Consider the following 22,078-nt stretch of genomic DNA (forward strand, 5'->3'; position numbering starts at 1 on the left):
CTGCCCTCTGCTGCATGAAATGTTGCTTTGATAAATATGTTTACAGTAGAAGCTGATTTCAGTTTTTCTGTTCTTTTTGAAGTACATACATACTACAACAAAAACAACACCCGAATGGCTAGTTTAAAAAGCCTTATTTTTTTTACTTTTTAAAAAAAAAAAAATGCTGTCCAGGCCAGGACAGGTAACGCCACTTTGTATTCTAGTAATTTTTTGGTCCTTAAGAGCCAACTATAAATGTATAGAAAATATATATCCCTTGAAATTACTCTTTGTACATATTTAAGATGAATTCAAAATTCTTTACTTAAAAATATTGATGAGTTTTAATAATCAATTTGCCAAAAAGGTACTGTCAAAAAACAGTGAACAAAAAACACTAGCTCCACAAATGACCTTCATCCATGACCCTCACTAAAGATTTTAAAGGTCAAATCTCACAAATATTACCCATAACAACCACATTCTCTTTATAATCTTAACCTACCAAAGTATGAGTTGTTATGCGCTCATCAAAAGACTAAAATATAAAAACTTGCGATCCAAAGAGACATTGCAAAAATAACAGGTCTTGTCTTGTACATTTACATTATGCATTTGGCAAAAACTTTTATCCAATGTGACTTAAATTACAATGCATTCATTTTGTATCAGTTTGTTCCCTGAGAATCGAACCCATGACCTTTGCACTGCTAGCACAATGCTAGTAAAGCTAAAGTCTTTAAAAAACAAAAACTTAAAACAAACTATGTCTTATGTTTAAATAAACGGAGTAGATACTGTCAACAGAGCATGCTCACAGCTGCTGGCAATGCTCTACGCTAGGGGGCGTGTCATAAAACACAAACGGAAGTGACGCAAACGCGCAGCGTAGACCATGACGTTACAAAGTGAAAGTATGGCAGCCTCCGTTGCAGTGGGATTAAAGTTCTTCGCGTTTGCTGCCTGTAACACACTTTACGATCACACAAACATCTACACGATTATGTGTCCAATGCTCGCAGGTCACGTGATGTTTATCTTTGATTTGCAGATTGACACGCACGCGGGGACGCGCAAGCGAAAGAAAACTGGTGGCTTTAAACGGTGAGGAACGCGTGGAGGAATACGCAAACATGCACTGATATAAACATATAGTTATCTTACGCCTATTAAACGTAACAGTAGTTTGTTTTTATTGGTATTTATGTGATTTTAAGTCAACGGATTAAGGGAGTTTTTAGTGTTACGTTTTCCGTGGGTTGTTACGTTCTCATTTGCATATTCATGCATATTCGTAGTGCTCTCCTCTGATTGGCTGATCTGTTTTTTAGCTCAGTACTTATTTCATACACAAGAGCATGGTTTCCAGTTTGCTCGATGTTAAATTAACAAAAAGAGAGACTATGGCCTATCTCACATGATAAAATACTGCATACTATAGTGTTTTTGAGCCTTGCTATAGTAAATGTTAAAGTATACTACAGAATTTACTGTAGTTAATACCACCGAATGCTACAGTATAATTAATATAATATACTCTTGTTATATGTTACAAGGTATTACAGTTTACTATGGTAAATACTACGTTATATACTATGGTATGTTACACTAAATGCTACACATCACATGGGCTCTCAGCACTACAGTTTTTTTTATTAATATCACAAAAAAAGCTTATATTGTGGGTTTAATTTAGTATATTAATATGTCAAGGACGTAACCACATCTTCTTGGACATGGGTGGGGGAAAAGCATTCATGGCTATATGTCTCTATAAAAAAAGTATAAAAGTTTTAGATTATGGGGGGATATGTATGTTCACCATCATTAGTTACATTATGGAGGGTTTTATGTGTAATAACATTTTGCATAAGTGTATATTGTCATACATGCAGTATGTTATGTATTCCTTTGTATTTATGCAATCAATCCCTGTTTTTCTGATCAACTTTCAGGCACATAATTTCTTGGCTATGGACATGGAAGGAGATGCAGACCCTGAACAGGGTTCAGAGGAAGAGCTTGTACATTTAAGATCTCAAGCGGAGGCCCTGCGTCAGGAACTGAAGACATGTAAGGATGAGCTTCAAAAGTTACAGAAACAGCTCAGCCAAAGTGAACGTCTCCAGAAGACGACAGAAAGCTACAATAAAGATCTCAGAGAGCAAGTGAGTCGGGTACATTTGTTGATTTAGGGACTCAAAGTTTGTGTTTTGTGTCTATTCCTGTAGTTCTACATTAACATTCATGCATTTGGCAGACCCTTTTACTGTGACTTTTGTGATTTAGGTTTATAGACTGTGTGCAGAAATCCACGAGACACGGAAAAGAGAGAGAGAGAGGGTGGATGCTGAGGTTCAGACAGAAGAGTACACCTGGACAGACACGGGTGAGTGATGCTTTTTGATACCACAGATTAAAATCCAATTCATCAGCAGCATTGTTGTGGAAGTAGCGTGTTATCTGCTTCTTACAACAGATTATTATAATTATTACTATGGCGGATACTACCAGACAGCAACGGAGACAACGGCAGAAACACAGGAGCCTGTTGCCACGGAAACTCAAGAGCCTGTTGCCACGGAAACTCAAGAGTCATTAGAGCAAACTGATGTGTATCCAGTAACAACAGAGACTGTACCAGCTGATCCTGAGCAAAAGGATATATCATATGATTTTCCACAAACAGAGGTGTGATTATTTTTTTGTATGAGCTTTCATGGATTTAGTGTATTTAAAAATCTCTTAAACTCTGGCAAGACCGTAAAATTGTAAATGTATTATTTGGGAACGTTGTAATTGCATTTAAATTCAACTCCAGGATAGTATACAGGAAAAACAATCATGTAACCAAAGATACAGGATGTAACAAGATTAGACACTCATTACTATGAATAGGGGACAATGCAACCCTCAAAATGGCCGCTCTGGTAACTGAAGTCCCGCCTTCCAGTTAAAACAAAACGAATCAACAATCAATAAAGACTGATGGTTGTCTGGGGGAGGGGCTCTTTAAAAAGTCATGTGAGGCATGGTTCAACCTTTAAAAAAAGCTTTTTTTGCACAATTTTGGCTTAAGAAACAAAAGTTATGGTACGGTTTCATTCCAGTTTAATTGTTGATCAGAAATATTTTGTTTAATTGTGAATTAAGCACACACTTTTAGAGATATCTGTCTTTTCTTATTCAAGTAGATGGGACATTATTCTTGCATGACTGATTAACTGCCAGGAGGTGTTGCATACATGGCCGCCTAGTTGTGTGACTTTTGTAAAGGGACTTTGATGTAACCAAAATAGTCTAAAATGTACAGTAGGTCAAATAATGTGATGTATAGCAGCCACAACAATCTAAATTCAAAACTGTTGGAAATTTAGCAAAAATAATAAAAAGGCAAAGCAGTCTATAGTATCGCCAATAATTCATAATAATCCTAACATGTAGCGCAAATTAATAGTTTGTTGAAAAACATTTTAATTTGTAAAATTATAGTTATTATTAGTTAATAAATAAATATTAGCTCATTTCTACTTTGTGAAAACATGCTACTTTTTAACTTTTTAAAACAATCTGAAATTTAGCTAAAATAATGCAAAGTAAAAACTGTCTATAATATAGCCAATAGTCCATAATAATACCAACATTATTCAAAAATAGTTCATTGTAAACAAAATAATTGTTAGGAAAATAAAAAATATTAGCCAAAATAATTAAAGCTGTCTATTACATCAGTAGTTTTCAAACTGGGGGCCGCGAGATGGTGCCAGGGGGGCCCCAGTCTTATGACATTTTATGAAGTACATTAATTTTTCATGAATTCTGTTTAATTTAACCTAAAAATTGTTTTAGAGCAGTTTTTTGTCACAAATTTTCTTTGGGGGGCCGCGAAGGAATGCACCGTACACAAGGGGGGCCACATGGTGAAAAGGTTTGGGAACCACTGTATTACATAACCATAATCCATAAAAGACCAACATATATCCAGAAATAGTTATTTCTAAATAAAATAATTATTAGAAAATGAATAAATATTATCCAATTTCTACTGTGTGCCAAAACATGCTGTTTTTTTGTAGATCAGAAGATGTCAAAACAATCTGAAATTTTGCCAAAATATACAAAGTCAAAGCTGTCTATAATATAGGCAATTATTTATAATAAGCCCAACATGTATCCAAAAATAGTGCATTGTAAACAAAATAATTATCAGAAACTAATAAATATTAGCAAGTTTCTACTGTGTTCAAAAACATGCTGTATTTTGGGAGACGTATGTCCAAAAATAGTTAATTGTAAATAAAGGAATTATTTGAAAATTAAATATAAGCCAATTTCTACAGTGTTCAAACATGCTTTTTTTAGATCAGGAGATGCAATTTAGCCAAAATAATACAAAATCAAAGGTGTCTATAACATAACCAATAATCCATAATAATTCCAACATATATCTAAAAAATAATTAATTGTAAACAAAATAAGTATTAGAAAATGAATAAATATTAACCAATTCTACTGTGTGTAAATATGCTGTATTGCTGTATTTAAGGAGGCATCTGGAGAAGGCAACTCTATAGCAGACATGCTCAGAGCGACCGCAGAGGAGGCGTTAAACCAGACTAACTTTGTGTTTGATGAAACTTCTGGCATGTACTATGACCAAAGCACTGGATTTTACTACGATTCTGTAAGTTCCTCCTACGTCATCCAAATAAATGCTAGAATCTCTTGGGACCATCGACTGCTGTTTATTGCCCATTATTTGTTTAATCTTGTATAATCTTAATCGTCAGTGCTAATATGTTTTTTCCTGTACCACAGTCCAGTCAGCTGTACTACGATGCCAACACAGGCATGTATTATTATTACGACCCGGAAAGTGGAAAATACGAATTTCACTCTAGAATAGAGGTGCCCGCCGCACACCCTGACGCGGAGCAGACGCCACAGAGGAAGAGCAAAGACTGGAAAAACAGGAAGTCGGTGAAGAGCGCAGATAGAGCTTCCTGTCCCGACGGAGGGGTGAGATATACACGGACACTTTTTTTTTTTCATTCAATTCACAATGATTTGTATTTGCTGGTGGACACACTTCTTAATGAATTTAAGCTTTTAGCTCAGCCCAATTCGGATTCAGATTCAAATTAAGTTTGTAATCGGAGTTCATTAGTCTCTTGTTGCTTGAGTCTCAGTTTTCAGTGTTTCTTCTGAGAGCCATTCCATAGTTTTCCACAACTTACTTTGACTGCTGTTATTTTGTGTTATGAAATGATGTTGATTGAATATGAAGGTCAGTATAATGGCTCTTTTCCATGGCGTGGTACGACTAGGCTTGCCTTGCTTTTCTTGGGTTCGATTTAGTACAGCTTCAAAGCGGGTGGGATTATAACCGTGGGTTCACACCAGCCGCGTTTAAATCGTGAAATTCACGTGTACCGGGCCTAGTTTGACGCTTGAACAGTTTGAGTTTACTCGCTTTATTCGCGCGTGAAATTCTAGTCATTGAGACATTCACGCAGAAATTTGTGTCATGGGAGGGGCTTCTGCAACTCCGCTCACTTCTTGTAATCAAGCTCGCTTGGAACTTCAACCATGGGGGGTACTATAAAGAAGTACTAGGTACCGTACACGGTGAACCCCCCCAAATGTGATCTGTACCAGGCAGTGGAAAAGCGCCATAAGAAGCGTCGCAGAGAGGGGTCTGTATGCAAGCTTGGTGAAGCTGACCGTATGCTGTTCCTTTTGCTGTAGGTTCAGGATTTGACTTACTCAATGGGTCAGTTGAAGATAGAGAAATTGAAGCGGATTGCAGTCAGAGGTATGGTCTTGTTTATAGATGAGTTTTAGCTTCTGTAGCTTACTGTAGTAAATAGATATGACATGCATCTACCAAAATGTGATTTAAGGTAGTTGAATTTGAGGAGCTCAGATGCAAAAACAGCTAAATGCTACCTCTGTCAAATATGAGATAATGATATAAACCGAATGCTCTCGCCACGTAGGATGCGTTTCAGGGGTTCCCGCAGAAAATTTGTTAGTTAAGGTGGTAGGGTTGTGCAGGTGGGCGGGCCGGGGGCGTGGCAATCAAAGCGGCGGGGCGTACGTGTCATGATGAAAATATTTTTATTTAAAACAATCAAATAAAACTCAATTTTGAAGAAACTATGACAGAAAATGAACACGTACTAGATTATTAATGAATTAAATGTTATATCAACAGGCTAGTTATCCTCCAGACAGTGACGGACCATGTCTTTCTCTCATTTCGGCCATGTGAAGTGCGTCCATGCTATTCTCTGAGATGCACTTGACAGCCTTTTGTGCAGCAAATTTTTTTTTTTTGATGACCTAGTTAAGGTGGTAGGGTATCCCAGCTTAGGTGGGCCGCCCGAACTGAAAAGTGCTGCGGGAAACCCTGCGTTTATTAAATACTTCGCTTTAAATTCGCTTAATCCTGGCCTCAGGCCATTCACAAATACCGGTTTGTTGGCAGATACCATTAAAGGATTACTCCACTTTAATAAAAAAAAAATTTTATTTACTCACCCTCATGTCATTCAAGATGTTTGTTGATCTTTGTTCAGTCGAAAAGAAGAAATGCAGTTTTTTATATTTGCAGGTGCGATTAATCGCGATTAATCTATAGCAGAATAAAAGTTTTTGTTTACATCATATGTGTGTGAAATATATTTAATGTATAATAATTATGTGTTTATAAAAATGGCCACATGCATGTATAGTTTTAAGAAAAAAAATATATTTATATATTAAATATTTATATTTATATATAATATAAATTATACATACATATACAAATGTATATACACATGTAAACATTTCTTAAATATATACATGCATGTGTGTACATTTATCTATACAAAGTTATTATACACAGTTCACACACACATATGATGTAAATAAAAACGTTTATTCTGCTATAGATTAATTACGATTAATCGCTATGCATCCCTATGTAATTTATTTGTTTTTATGTGGGAACTGAGAGGACAACTAAACATTTATGGCAATACTTGCAAACATAGGAATTTTTGAAGTGGGTTTACTTTTTAGCTTGGTTGGTTTAATTTAATAAACACATGTTTGGGGACATTGACCCGTGGTCCTCAGGCAGGTGACGTAAGTTTGAATCTAACTCGTGCCATTTCCGAATTCAGTTTGGTCCTTTTCGCTCTCTGATTTTCTGTTTATAAAAGTGCCAAAGATACCCAAATAAAAACTTAAAAGCGGTGTTCAGATGTTAAGGTTGTAGATGGTGACTTTGTGTCGTACTGCATCTTAAAAATGAAACAAACTGAAAACTGGGACTCAAACAGCAACATATAAGCAAATACATAACATGTAATTGCACTACATAACAAAGCTTTTGGAATTACTGTTGGAGGCGGATCCTTCGTCTCATTGGCTGAGTGTTTGCTCACTCACAGGACCATAAAGAGGCAGGGCCTGAGTCTGACAAAAAGCCCGAAACTCATCACAAAGGACAGAAAAATGACACGGCATCACACAAGAAAGGACGCAGATCTCGATCCCGAAGCCCTCAGCGAGTCACTGCTACAGAAAGATCCAGAAGAGCCAAGAGTCGAGATAGAAGCAGGTCGCGCTCCACAGACCGAAAGAAAACCCGGAGACGGAGCAGGTCGCGCTCCGTTGATACGCACAGCAGGAGGAGGAGAGAGAATGGGTCGCATTCTGATGACACGCACAGCGGGAAAGGGAAAAAAGGGAGGAAGCAGAGGAAGAGATCTCGCTCTGAGACTCGCAGGGACAGGAAGTCACACACTGAACATGTGAAGGGTGAGAGTGAGCCAGAGGAAGGAGAGATCACAGGGTCGGATGGAGAGAAAAGACCTTTATGGTCATCATCGTCCTCAACTTCATCTCCTGCCCTGCCTGCTCATGAGAGTCCAGAGAGAGAGGTTGAAATGCAAGTGCAGGAAGGTGAGAGGAACGAAGCATAGGACTAATCTGTAATACATTCGCTACAAACAGAGGTGGACAGACGCTAAATTATTGTCTGTTTGCTTTTTAAAGATAGGCCGGGTCTGTGTTCAGAATTAATTACCTGTTTTAAAGTTAAGCATGACCTCGTCATCATTAACTCTTTCACCGCCAGCGTTTTTAAAAAAAGTTGCCAGCCAGCGCCAGCATTTTTCATGATTTTCACCAAAGTTCAATGCCTTCCAGAAATTGTTCTGCTTTAAATATATAAACATACAATATACCAAATGAAAGAACAGACCCTCTGCTTTCAAACAAAAAAAAAAAAACGTTTCATCCTACCTTTAGTGGTTCTTTTGGGCAATACTTCTGGTTTTAAAAAGTTGCGGAAGGTATTGCGGAAAGACGGAAAATCTCGTAATTGGCGGGGAAGCGTTTTCTCTTAATTGACGAGATATCTCGTCAATGGCAGGGAAAGAGTTAAGTGGCATTTCCATCATGGAACTGAACATGGTTATATGCATTTATAATAATTTTTTGTAAAAATATCTTTTAGAGCTTTAATCAAATAAATAAAAATTCTACTGCCGTCACTTTTAAAGCAGTGTATTGACAAGAATCTAGCGATACGATACGTGTCACGATACAGGCATTGGTGTATTTCCTATTTTAGGAATTTTACTTTTTACTTTAAGGAAAGTTGTCATTAAAAACACACCACCATATGCAAACCTTAGCAAAAAAAAAATTTGTTGACATGCCCCTGTGTTAGTAGGGGAGAGCGGGGCACAACCTAACGCTTCTTTTGAGTTTTATTAATTATATTTTTACACAAGCAACACACACATCTTTGCTACAAATTACCATTTAAAGTTTGTTTCTATTACTTGCTATTCTTGGACAATTACACAAAACATGACAGATGTGCAAACGTTACAACTTACCCCATAGGTGGGGTTAATTGTAACAGGGAGGGGGTTAGTTGTAACACTTGCTAAAAATTAAGTTTGCAGGCAAATATTTCAATATTATTTTGTCTATATACTTGAAGTGGATATTGTTTATATATCTGTCTATAAAAGACGGGTATCTACTACACACTTCATCCCTCATCTAACCATAGTTCTGTTATAAATGGATACAAATGTCTAAATATGTGAGAAAAAGCAGCACAGTTGTGACAAAAATTTTTTTTATATGTGACCCAGTCTGTAATAACCATACTACAGTTTCAAAAATCTAATTCTGAGATAATGAGCTCTTATTTGAGCCATTCATTTCATTATGATTTTAATCTTTGACGTGACTTTATTCAATCAATGTTAAAGATATGAACACAAATAAATTTGACACACACTTTTTGACAAGACGGGCACATTTATTTTGTTGGCAGCCAGCAATCTTTCAAGAATTACGGTAACGTTAGCAGTTTTCATATCATAAGGGCTGATGGGTTAGTTGTAACACAAGCGTTACAATTAACCCTGCTGGGTCAAAATATTTTCAAGCCCACCAACAAAGTTGCTAAGAGCTGCAGATATTTAAAAACTATGCTATGTTTTAGTCAACAAACACTGATTAATATGACATAGCATTGGATTTGGTATCTTACACACCCAACCGAAAAAAAAAAACCTATGAAGTAAAAAATTTACTTAAACGCCACCAAAACACTTGTTCATAAATAGTGCTATGGAAAAACATTATACATTTCCAATAATTTGCGAGAGATCGTCTTTTGGCAGCGTGAAAAAATACTGGAAAAACAAAATGCTCAACCTTGTGCAACAATGTAAACAGTCCGTGTTATTTTTTTTCCCACGGACCCCTACTTTACGCTGACTCTTGCTTATGCCTAAAAATTGAAGCATATCCAGGCCTTTAGCAAAAAAATGTATACAGATTTAACATAGAACTATTTGATTATTCATTTGATTTTTGTATATGCTACTTAAGGCCCAAGTATACATAATTTTTTATCTTGTATGCAAGTTTACACAGTCGAAGGTACAGCCTTGCAAATTATTCAGTACGCGCATACTATTCTGATGATGAAATTTGCGTCATAAACTTTACGCTGACCCTTGGGTACGCGTAAAAAGTGACCGATTTGTCACCTTATTTGATTTTTGTCATTAAAATCAATAAGTGCTTTGATCATTTTTAAATATTAGCTAAAGTTAAAATACACTTGCATTAAAGTATAGACTAAAGCTAAGTAAAGCGGCTTTCGTGGTCAACACGTAACTTCCGGTAAACTCTGCTGAGAATAAATAAGACAAAGTACTTTAAACGTAGTTTATTTATATAACAAGCAAAATAAACAACACATAGATTACATAGGAAACCAAAATGTTATTTTCGACAAGATATTTGTTCAAGAGTTCAGTTTAGCAACTAGTCAGACCATTAAAAAAACTGAAACCGGAAGTAAAGTTCAGACCAGACGGGTATCGCGTCGCCACACGTGCGTCCGAGGAAACCGTCTATACTAGCTTTTTTTGTTGCTGTATCATCAGATCATTTTCAATGAATGTGGACTGGATCCGTTTAACATTCAAAATATACTTTGTTGATTTTATTTTGTTTGGCAAGTATTTTATTTTATTACCAAGAGAAAAATTTTGGATTACAAAAGATTCATTATTCAACAGATACAAGTGCGAGTCGTGTTGTAGATTGCTATTTTGAACAGTGTTACATGAGAGGCCTTCTGTTTAGAGTGTGTTTAAAACTTTGCCTTCTTAATGTTTGCGTATGTCAAGATATATTACATTGAACTTTTTTGTTTAGAAAGGAGTAGTTTGTTCTCACTGATATGACCCCATAAAACTAAACAGTGCTCTGCGTGTGTGTTTGTGTTACAGGAGCCTGGCCGCCGTGCGTTCGGGTGACTGTCGTTCGTTCCCCTGTACTGGATACTGGTACGCTCTTCATCCTCACAGCTGACACTGTTGCCACAATCGGCAGGTTGGTACAGCGAGTGTGTGTGTGTGTCCGAGCGCGCTTGTGTTTACCTTAAGTTGAGCCAAATTTAACAAGTGAATGTTTGTATATATCTGATTGCAGAGAGAAAGACATGAATCATGCCATCCGAATTCCAGAGATGGGTATCAGTAAGGTAAAAAACATAAAGAGATATAATAAGAAACTTTCATTCGCTCAGAGCACAGCTATAAATAAATAAATATTTATTGATTGATTTATATAATTTTTTTTGCATGATGAATGTGTGTGTGTTTGTGTGTATATGCATGTATGCATGCATGTATGTATGAACTCCTCTCACTTTCTATAATCTCTTTTTTTTGTGGATGTGTCTGTGTGTGTAGTCCCATGCGGAGGTTTATTTTGACCAGGAGCAGCAGTGTTATATGTTGATAGATCAGGGCAGTCAGAACGGTACCGTCCTCAATGGAAACAGAATATTACAGGTAACACAGCTGTTTTTTATGTTGGACACACATTAAGGAGAATTGTAGTCTTGCAACTTGCTCAACTTTTTCTCTGCAGCCCAAGGTTCGGTGTGACCCTTGCCCCTTGACTCACGGAGATGAAGTGAAGATGGGCGAAACCGTTCTGTCCTTCCACATTCACACTGGAACTGACACGTGTGATGGTTGTGAACCAGGACAGATCATAGCACATCTGAACCGCCATAAGAGAGAGGAGACCTCGGGTAAATGCATGCACATACAAAAGCAAACTTGTTTTACTGCATTAGTAAGGACTTTTTAATGTTGTTACACAAATCTGTTGATATTAGTAGATTTAAAGTCAAACAAGGTCTGGAAATGCACATGTAAGAATGCATAATATGCAGAACGTCATAGTCACTGATGGAATGCTATGATCATGCAACAATGCTGTGTTTAGGACATGATGGGCGTTGTTGATAAGACTCTGAATTGTTTCATTGATATCTCAAACTTGAATCAACCTCGCCCAGTCTGAGTATTGCGTATGTGTTTCAGGATCCATTCTTAGCAAAGAAGACAAGGAAATTCAACGGCAGAAAGAACTGAAGATGATGAAGGTTAAATATGGTCTTAAAGTAAGTTAGAAAAAAAGCCCATTTGGTGGGCGAATGGGTTTTCAAAAGGTGCAGGTGTATTGATCTGTGGCAGTAATGAGAATTACTCAGTGCCGCCCTCTATTGGGCAGGAATGTGAATGGTCAAGTGTTAAAAGATAACAGGATAGACAGGGGTGCACGTAACAGGTGCGCATGCACAATTAAAACAAAAAAGGTGCCAGACACTGCTCTAAACGGGGCTTTTGCAAACCAAGTTACATTGCTGTAATGTACATTTTGTAATATAGTTACGTAATTTACTGCAACATGAGCGATTTCTCCGTGCATCATTGGTAAGATAATTAATGTGTGTTGTTAGCAGCGATGCAACAGTCACTGTCCCGATTGGACAATTTAAATATGTAAGATTTCAATACTTTCAGGGTTCCCACGGGTCCTTGAAATCCTTGAAAGTTTGTGAATCTGGAGGAAAAAATTCAAGGCCCTGGGAAGTTTTTGAAAATATACATGCATGGATACAGGTCATTGAAAATGCTTGAATCTATTTTTTGTAGGGATGTAACGATTCAATCGCGGTCCCCATTAAAAATGCCTGTCTGAAATCGATTCTGAATCGCAAGGCTGCGATTCTTTGTTTTATGCACAGCTTGTGCGTGTACTACGGCATTTTGTCAGTAGGAAGTCCTTATCAATCCAGAGTCATTATGAGTCGGAGTCGTTTATAACGTGCATTTAAAAAAGCAACACTGGTTAAGCAAACTCATTCAAAATATTCTTTATTACCATGAAAATACCTGAAACAATTTGAAGAACAGCGTATAAATATTCCTGTGTAGACATTTCCTGGAATAGTGTTTGCAATGATACTTCTTGTGTGGCACAAAGGGAGTTTCTGCATGTGAGCGCCCCCTGGCGTTCGGATGCGCCGGGATTTCACCGTAATTCATTCAAATTCATTCATTGAGAAAACGCGCATTTGCACGGTTAATCGTTACACCCCTAATTTTTTGCAAGAAGTTTTCTGTCTATATTATTCTCTGTGTAGTGTAGGATAATAAATTCTAGACTTTTCAAGCACACGTGTTACACTGTTCGCTTTAAATGCTTATATCTTCTGTATGTGAATGTTGATTCATACCAAAATGCTTTTTTGCACAGTTGTGTTTGACACATGAAAACGTCTCTGGTTACGTATGTAACTGTTGTTCCCTGAGAAGGGAATGAGATGCTGCGTCTCCCTTGTCATACTTCCTGCGTCCCTGTAACACCGTCTTTGGCAATATTTCAGATAGCGATATACTTCCAGACACCCTGTCTTTGTCGTTAAGCCTCACCATTGGTTGAATTTGATATACACATTCAGACGCACTTACCCTCGAAAGTGAACTGTAACAATGTATCTTAAAAGGTAACACGATGTAACCTTTCTATACTTGAAATGTGTCTGAAATTTTGGACTTGGAAAGTCCTTGAAAGGTCATTGAATTTGAAGTTAACTAAGGTGTGGGAACCCTGTAAATGGCAGGGCTGATTTTGGATAGTGCAGATTAGGGGGCGGTATTATCCCTTTCTGACATCACAAGGGGAGCCAGAGTTCAATGATCTATTTTTTCACATGCTTGCAGAGAACGGTTTAAAAAAAATACGTTACTGGGTTGATCTTTTACACATTTTCTAGGTTGATAGAAGCACTGGGGACCCAACTAAAGCACTTAAACAAAAGTCAGATTTTCATGATATGTCCCCTTTAAGACTCTATCATATCGACTTTTGCTGGTATGTTGGCTGTTTTATTAACTTCACAGCATAATGAGTCTTGTGTATGTGTATGTGTGTTTCAGAATAGTGATTATGAAGAACAGAAGGCCGTAAAGAACAGCAGGTATAAAGACAGAGCAGAAAACCGCCGGCAGATGGTTGGGAGCGAGGGAACATTCCAGAGAGACGACGCTCCAGCTTCGGTTCACGTGTATGTGACAACCTTTCCAGTCAAACAGTTCCCATTATAATAAAGATCTTTACTGCAGTGATGTTCTTGAGTATTAACACAAAAGTTTTTTTTTCAAAAGTGATTTTTTCTGAGTCTGTGATTTAAGTATGTTTTCCTTTCCGTTTATATAGTGAAATAGGTGATGAGAATAAGGGTAAACAGATGCTGGAAAAGATGGGCTGGAAGCGAGGAGAGGGGCTCGGCAAGGACGGAACTGGAAGGAAAGATCCGGTAATACTCATTTCTTCTGTTGCACAGCATTTCATTTTCTGGATATCTGTTGTTTGAGATGCACTTGTGCCTCAGGTCCTAACCTCCTCTTGTGTGTGTTTGTGTTGTGTTGTAGATTCAGTTGCAGTTACGCAAGGCTCAGTCTGGGCTTGGATGTGGAGTTGCTATGTCGGTAGAGGATGCCTCGCTCACCAAAACCAAAAACCAGAGGAACTGGGAGCGTGCACGGGAACGCTTCAATGATGCTCATCTAAATGACTCTGCCCATCCTGACACCAGCCAATCACCTAATACCTGGGTTAAAAGTCAGGAAACTGAGTGAATTCTGTGGATCCTTAGCAGATTTTTAGGTTTGCCGTGGTCAGGATTTACACTAGCTTTACTAGTCTTTACAGTGGATGAAGTAAAGGCCTTATCCAATAGTTTTGTAAATAAACTTGGTTCCTTTTAAACAAAAATTATTGATTTTTTTTTTTCAATCAATATCTCAGACAAATAAACTTATTTCTATTGTAAGTATTGGTTTTATGTCATACACTTACGGGTGCTTAAGTTACTAATGTTATCTGTGGGTGACTGAAACTCTTTCCTCTTATATTTTATTCTTCTAGTCAAACATTAAGTTTAATGACCCATTTTGTGAATCATACTCAATTTTAACAGTGACAGCTGCAATGAAACCTGTGGGGCAGTGTTTATGTCATTTAAAGGAAAACACCACTGTTTTTCAATATTTTACTATGTTCTTACCTCAATGTAGACAAATTAATACGTACCTCTCTTTTTTCAATGCGTGCACTTAATCTTTGTATAGGGCGTCTTGAAAGTGTTAGCATTTAGCCTAGCCCCATTCATTCCTTAGGATCCAAACAGGGATGAATTTAGAAGCCACCAAACACTTCCATGTTTTTCCTACTTAAAGAATGTTACACAAGTAAGTATGGTGGCACAAAATAAAATGTTTTTTTTTTAACCGATAAAAAAGGAGAACTATATTGTCAAAGTGCTGCAAGCTAAGTGCTCTTCTGCCATACAAACACTTGACTTTGATATACACATTCAGACGCACTTACCCGTGGAAGCGTCCCCAAAGTGTCACAACAGTGACGCAGCGCGAGTTCCCTCAAAAGAGAACTGTAACAGTGTATCTTTAAAGGTAACACCATGTAACTCTGCTCTCACTTGAAATATGTCTCCAAATTTAGTCCTTAAATTTTAGGAAATTGGACCTGGAAAGTCCTTGAACGATCATTAAATTTGATGTTAACTGTGGGAACCCTGTATTTGTCCAAGGGCAAGATAAAACTAGAAAGTGAAAGAACAAAAAATGTGAAACTTCAAATGATTAATTCTTTACCTATATGTGTTATGGTCCACATCTCTTCTGTATTCTGGTCAACTTCACAACGCTGTATATATATGTTACGCGTTGAGTTATTGGGCAAAGCCTGTCTAAGTGCATCTCACTCCAAAACAAAAAGAAAACACATTACTATGCTAAAGTTAACATAAATGTTTCTCATGATCTTAAAAACCTTTTATCTAAAGGCGTATTTTTAACATGCTTGAACAGAAGACATTTTTTTGTCACAAAATGATCATCGTTACATTCAGTAGTTTTGATCCGTTTATTATTATCATCAAAAATTTGGAAAAAATTAACAAATAAGCGAGTGACCCTAAACTTTGAACAGTTTAGTATTCTTTGTAATTATCCTTACTGTCGTTTAATTAAACTTATAAGAAACATATTTTTGCAAAAATTTAAATGATTTTGTTATGAAATTTGACCCAGGCATGAGTTCATAAGAGTGGCCCTGTTGCCCTATGCTGAGTTGTTAACCGTCGGCGCTAGGACCGCGCACATGCGCACTTGCGCTTTCTGTCTGAGTGGGTGAAAAAGTTCTGACAGAGAAACTTCGCCTACCTACAACCTCAAATTTTCCCAGTCAGCATTGACTTTCTGAGTGAACGGGTGGGGAGAATGCTGTCACAATGTGCTTTCGACGAGGCTTTACCGGTAAATAGAAAGGATTTCATGTAACCGGACCGCTCAGCGAGGTTTGGACCGGGGACGCGCAGAGATGAGCGCGGTCACACGTCTCCTCTCCAACGGACCTAAGATAGAGGTGAGATTCACATTAAATTATTCGAAAGCTCCCGACCCACGTCTAAGAGTTTCCTACAAAACACGAGTTGTTTGCTTTTCATCCGGCCTTCGAAGGTCGTTTCATAACGAGGTGTTGCTATTTTTAAAGAGGTTTAATCAGTTTACGTGCTGCGCTGCTATTGGGGCTGCTAACGGATAAATGCCACTTCATATTCTGGTAATTATGACCTTTATTTGTGTCACATCCACTTTTTTTAAAGGTTTGAAAGGTATTGTGCGTTGAAATGGTTTGCTTGGTTTCTAAAAAAAAAAGCTTTGCATGTGTCAACAACGATCAACGCACTACTTAGATTTCTCCTCAGTTTGTTCATAAAATTGGTTGTTTTTGTTATTTGTTTCCAGTTTGTAAGTTGTTTTTTGATTTAGACTATTTTTGTCGTGGTCAATAATGTAGTTCTAGCTATTTTGTTTGGACGAATGTTACATTTTAGCGTTTAAATGAACATTCAATACTCGCAAAATATTACATTGTAAGTTGCAATGTTCGATACATTGCATCTGTCATCGCACCGGGACAGTATTGAAGTTCTCCAGCAGGGGGCAGTCATGGGTAGGGCTGCACCACTTGGGAGAATGGAGGGTAAAGTCAGGAATCATAGCAATATAATGAAACAAGATTGAGCTTTATTGCTTTGATGGAAACGAGCTGTAGACATCTAGAATAGAGACATCTCGTGCAGACACCAGTTGAAGTGTATTAGCTAATTGAACGTTTGGGATTTTATCAAAAAGCCTAACAAAGACTAAATCTTTGTTAAAAGTTATTCATGGGGGTCATTTTCACAGCCAGTGTAATTGAAAGTTAGTGACTCTTTGTAATCTATATAGATACACTTTGTAATTCCCCTTGAAAACATTTAAAGTAACAATACATTCATGCCATCAGTTCATGAATAAGTGCTCTGCTACTGTAATTCTGTAATACTAGAGAGGTGAAAAACACTTGGGTACCAGGCCCATTAATCTGAAAGATTTCATTCTCTTATATAAACGTTTCACCAGTGTGTATTTTATTTACTGAGTGTTATTTGAGATACAGCTGGTATTTCCGGTATTTATAGCATCACACTTGTAATCAGGCCTTAAACTCACATGACATTTGAAAGTTTGGTCGAGTGTCATTCCAGATATACAGTGATGACAAGTTGTACAGTACGACAAGATGATACTAATGATAACCTGAAATGTTAAACCACTGACCGTATGTAGTTTACTGTTAATCTGAATGGTTTATCTGAAATGTTATTGGAATTTCCAAAACATAAAATGTCACACTTGTGTGACTTGCAAGCCTGTTTGTTTGGAATATTTTTAGAGTACACATACATTGGACATATTTCATGCAATATTGGCAAAATATTATATATATATATATAATATTGCATGAAATATGTGCAGTGTTTGTTAACACTACGATTCATAGGAAGAGACTCAAGAGAACAAAACAAAACTTAGAAACAAAAAAATAATTCCATACATAAGAGGGTTTTTGAACAGCCTTTGGTTTCTCCATACCAATTTACATATTTTCCATTGTTCGTTGAACTGTTGAGAAACAATATCACTTTCGCAGTCGTGCTGCTGTGGCTGTATATAAGCACACTGTGAAGCACTGCGGCCTACGGTGAAGCATAGCTGATGTACAGCCATAACAGCACTCTTGTTCATGTGATATTGCTTTATAGATATTATTATTATATGTGACCCTACCTGTAAAAACCCATCTAAAGTCATTTTTGGGATTTATTACATAAATTCATTAACATGATGTAAAGAAGTGGTTCTCAAACTTTTTCGGTGTGCGGCCCCCCTTCTGTACGGGGCATCCCCTCATTCCCCCAAAATAAAATTGACATAAAACATTCCAAAACTTAAAATTTGAATTAAACAAAACATAATAAATTAAACAATGTAGTGCTGTTGGTTACCATAGTAACCTTATTTTTCTGAGATTTAATTACACAGAATTGTTAATAAATTCATGGTTTTTTTTATAAAATCTGGGGACCATCTCAGGGCCATGGCCCCCAGTTTGAGAACCACTGATGTAAAGAACATTGTGTGACAAACATGTTTTCTGCATATGCCTACGTATAGAATGCAACCTTTTTAAAAAAACATAAATGTTTTAGGTTTCCATATGTACCATAGCATAAAGGCAGCAGTCAAGGATTTTCTATGTTTAGTAACAGGCCAGGTTAACAATATTTAATACAAACAAATGTGCACAGTAAAGTTAAATGTTGTTTCGCCAGGTCCAGAGTCGAGAGTCAAGACAAGAACTTTTGCTAAATAACATACTGTACATAGACACTTACTGTACATGTTCCAGTAGGTCAATTTGTAGAGCATTTTTTTATAAGTCTTAGTATGCATAAATGTAAATGTAATAAGAAATACTCACTTTTCAAATGACAAGTGGGCGACAAGTTCTATATTTACAGTGCATTGAAGCTAAACATTTTATCAGTATGTGTGTACACTGGGATTTAACTCGTGACCTTTGCGCTGCTAACGCAATACTCTACGAAATCATGAGCTTCAGAAACACCAGTATTTCTTTTGTACTGTATTTGTACACTGTATAGATGCCCTTTTGCAAAATCAGCAAGTTTAACCCATGTATTATTTTTACAATTTGCCATCTTATCAATTAATAATATTTTATAGACCCACAATTATTCTTTATATAGTTTATTTAAAACAAATAAGTGCACAACAAGATAGAAAGAGCCCATCAGTAGGCTATCCGACAGTCAGTGATGACGCGTTTGTGTCATAAAAGAGGACCGGGATAGTAAGTTTGAAACACACACTGCATGTCTTGACGCTATTCGTACTCGCCCGTTATTTACGACGTCTGATGTGACGAGCATACAGATGAACATTGCTCCGAGAAAACGGATCGTATTGAGAAACCCAAAGCTGCAATGGGGGGTAATATTCGCAGTTATGTGACATGACACAAGCGCGCACGGTTGGACAGCCGAGGTGTCATCGATCAGATATGATCTGATTACTGATCAATAAAGCGACGAGCGTTGTTGGGAAACCATGCATCACGGAGGGCGCGTGAATTAACGGGAGCTTAAAGATGGATCTCCTCTGTGTTTCTTTTTGACGCGCACCGACAACGCGGGAGGCGGGCGGTGGGCTGAACTGAGAGAGGCAACTACCGGCCAATGCACCGGGGGAACCGCGGCGTGATCGCGGCCCGGGAGCCGGGAAGTCAGAGGGACACGCTGCGGGGCTGAGTGATTCGTTCCTCCGGGTATAACGGCGCGGCGCGGGGAACGATGGGCTGCGCTCCCAGCATCCACGTCTCGCAGAGCGGGGTGATCTACTGCCGCGACTCGGACGAGTCAAACTCGCCGCACCAGACCACCACCATCTCGCAGGGCACGGCTACCACCCTGCACGGCCTCTTCATCAAGACCGACGCAGCGGACACGATCCCCTCCGTGATCGCGTACCAGACCAGGCACACGCGGACCGGCTCACACCGGGAGCGCAGAGGGAACAGCGGCGGGCACATCTGCATAGAGGCCGAGACTCAGACCAGCAACACCAGCATCAAGGTAATGATGAATGAGACATTGCCTGCTGCTAAATAAATGAATGAAAGTCAAGATGGTGGAAATCGGGCTTTATCGCACCTATCGCGATCTCGACGATTATAGTGTTTGCATTGAAAATACGCATTTCTAAGTGTGATCCATGTCATTGTAAGAAAACCAGAGTCGATGATTTTGTAATGGGTAAAGTCAGTGTCGTGCTCACATTATTGTGCATAATAATCGCTTTGACATGTTTATACTATGCAACATGATAGTTAAATGAATAAATCAGTTGCAAACATTCTGTTAGAGTTTGGTTCATTCAAAAAATCTGAACAGGTGGGAAGTGATGTGAAGCAACAAAATAGCATTACAATACAAAATGCTTGTAATGCAATAGTGCTCTTTGAAGTATAGTAGTGACTCTGAACTGCTGAGTACTGCTATAATCTAAAAATAGGTTGCAAGTCGATGGAGGAATAAACAATTTAAAAGCAAATATTAAACTGCAACTTATATAGAATAGCAAAATACACAGGCTTATCAGCGTTATAAAGAAAACACTTCCCATATGTGTTTTTGTTGGCTTCAAAGTTTGGGAATCAGCTTTATCTGTCACTAGGTAGTATGGTTAATATTTGGCCCAGGGTTTGTTCCATGTGTTAGGCTTGTAAATCACACTTCTGTCGTTTATGTTGCTTGGTACGTTTGTTGACATTTTGTTTGCAAATCATATTTGATACTGTGTTGCATCTTTGCAGTTCGTGTATAGTGTACAATCGGCTTTTTATGCCAACCCATTTGAGTTGTGCTGCTCTGCAGAGGTATTTATAAGTAATCTATTGTAAAGTGACCCCAAAATGTATTTGCACACATGTGCCAGATGTGTGATAAAGAAGTGGCAAACGAAGTGATGTTTCTTTTAAACATCGTTTGTTGAGTTTTAAATCGAAAGATCTTAGATATACTGTTCAGAATAAATGTATTTAGACACTTTGTCAAACTTATTCATAGTTAATGAGGAGCATGTCTATAGTTAATGTGATGATCTACATCTGTGGTTACTCGACACCTTCATAAATCCACTAAAAATCACACCGGTTAGTTAAACATAGGTGCAAAAATGGCTAACATTGTTTGTTCTAGCAATCAAACATCATGGAGCATAATTTTTTGTGTTAATGCGACCCAGACTTAAGTTTGTATTTAAAATACAGTTTTAGGGACGCTGTACTTACTTAGTATTGCATAAAAGCTCCCAAGCTGTCACTGGGGCAGTACCCTTTAAGGGTACATATCATGAAAATCAGACTTTTTCCATGTTTAAGTTCTAAAATTGGGTCTCCAGTGCTTCTATCAACCTAGAAAACGGGAATTAAAACAACACAGTAACTTAGTTTTGGTAAACCATTCTCTGCAAGCATGTGAAAAATAGGCCATTATAATTTGGCTCCCCTTGTGATATTAGAAGGGGATAATACCGCCCCTTAATCTGCACTATCCAACCACGGCAATGCCATTTAGTGCATAGATAAACTCTCATTTGCATTTTAAAGGACACACCCAAAACAGCACATTTTTGCTCACACCTAAAGTGGCAATTTTAAGATTATAATATATTATCTGTATGGTATTTTGAACTAGAACTTCACATACGTACTCTGGGGACATCAAAGATTTACTTTTAAAAAGATACGTTTATGTACCATTTAGGCACACGTATGAAACTTTGAAGTACTAGTATATGAACTCTTTACTTTGGGAAAGGGTGCTGCTCCGGTGACAACTTGACCATTTTGTCTGACAGTGTAGAAACCACAACAAAAAGTATTTTACACACATCCACTGTAACTTTTACCTTACAAAAAAGTAGCATGGTAAAAAAATGTATCCTGCCATGATGGTAATACTGTACTTTGGGATTCTTTGGTGTGCTCTACAAAACTGATATTTAAATTACAAGTTTTATCAAACCACCATGGCCATCAGATATCGTTAAATCATGGTACTGCAAAATCACATTGTACATTGAGTATATGACATTGAGATGTTTTATAAAGGTCTGTTGTCTTTCATATTCACTTACTTATGTTTATAACTGTTGGCAGAAATGCTATGATTCACATTCAGATCAGTTAATATATTTATAGTAAGTTT

At 37.6% G+C, this 22,078-nt stretch overlaps 2 protein-coding genes across 4 annotated transcripts in view; both read left to right on the forward strand.

Annotated features, from left to right (window-relative positions):
• Positions 1–874: 874 nt before the first annotated feature.
• aggf1 (angiogenic factor with G patch and FHA domains 1) lies at positions 875–14,705 on the forward strand. Of its 2 annotated transcripts, XM_065243921.2 has the most exons (16): positions 875–947; positions 1,034–1,086; positions 1,938–2,150; positions 2,272–2,371; positions 2,462–2,673; positions 4,529–4,666; positions 4,801–5,001; positions 7,425–7,938; positions 10,806–10,908; positions 11,008–11,059; positions 11,271–11,372; positions 11,452–11,617; positions 11,913–11,992; positions 13,815–13,942; positions 14,095–14,194; positions 14,310–14,705. In XM_065243921.2, the coding sequence occupies exons 3-16, from the start codon at positions 1,956–1,958 to the stop codon at positions 14,514–14,516; spliced, it is 2,298 nt and encodes a 765-aa protein (XP_065099993.1). In that variant the 5' UTR covers positions 875–947; positions 1,034–1,086; positions 1,938–1,955; the 3' UTR covers positions 14,517–14,705. The 2 variants fall into 2 exon arrangements, with proteins under 2 accessions (XP_065099993.1, XP_065099994.1); XM_065243922.2 differs by lacking the exon at positions 7,425–7,938 and adding an exon at positions 5,731–5,797 and having other exon boundaries at positions 885–1,086.
• Positions 14,706–16,091: 1,386 nt separating this feature from the next.
• Positions 16,092–22,078, forward strand: part of pde8b (phosphodiesterase 8B) — a 73,317-nt gene continuing 67,330 nt past the window's right edge. Inside the window, exon 1 of one of the 2 annotated variants that reach the window (XM_065243915.2) lies at positions 16,092–16,323. In XM_065243915.2, coding sequence (XP_065099987.1) covers positions 16,279–16,323 — 45 coding nt within the window. In that variant the 5' untranslated portion in view covers positions 16,092–16,278. Of the gene's footprint in view, positions 16,324–19,193; positions 19,943–22,078 lie in introns of those variants that run through there. The other variant, XM_065243914.2, reaches the window with a different exon arrangement.

Source organism: Paramisgurnus dabryanus, chromosome 18 (assembly GCF_030506205.2).
Source record: "Paramisgurnus dabryanus chromosome 18, PD_genome_1.1, whole genome shotgun sequence".
In the NCBI taxonomy this organism is placed as follows: domain Eukaryota; kingdom Metazoa; phylum Chordata; class Actinopteri; order Cypriniformes; family Cobitidae; genus Paramisgurnus; species Paramisgurnus dabryanus.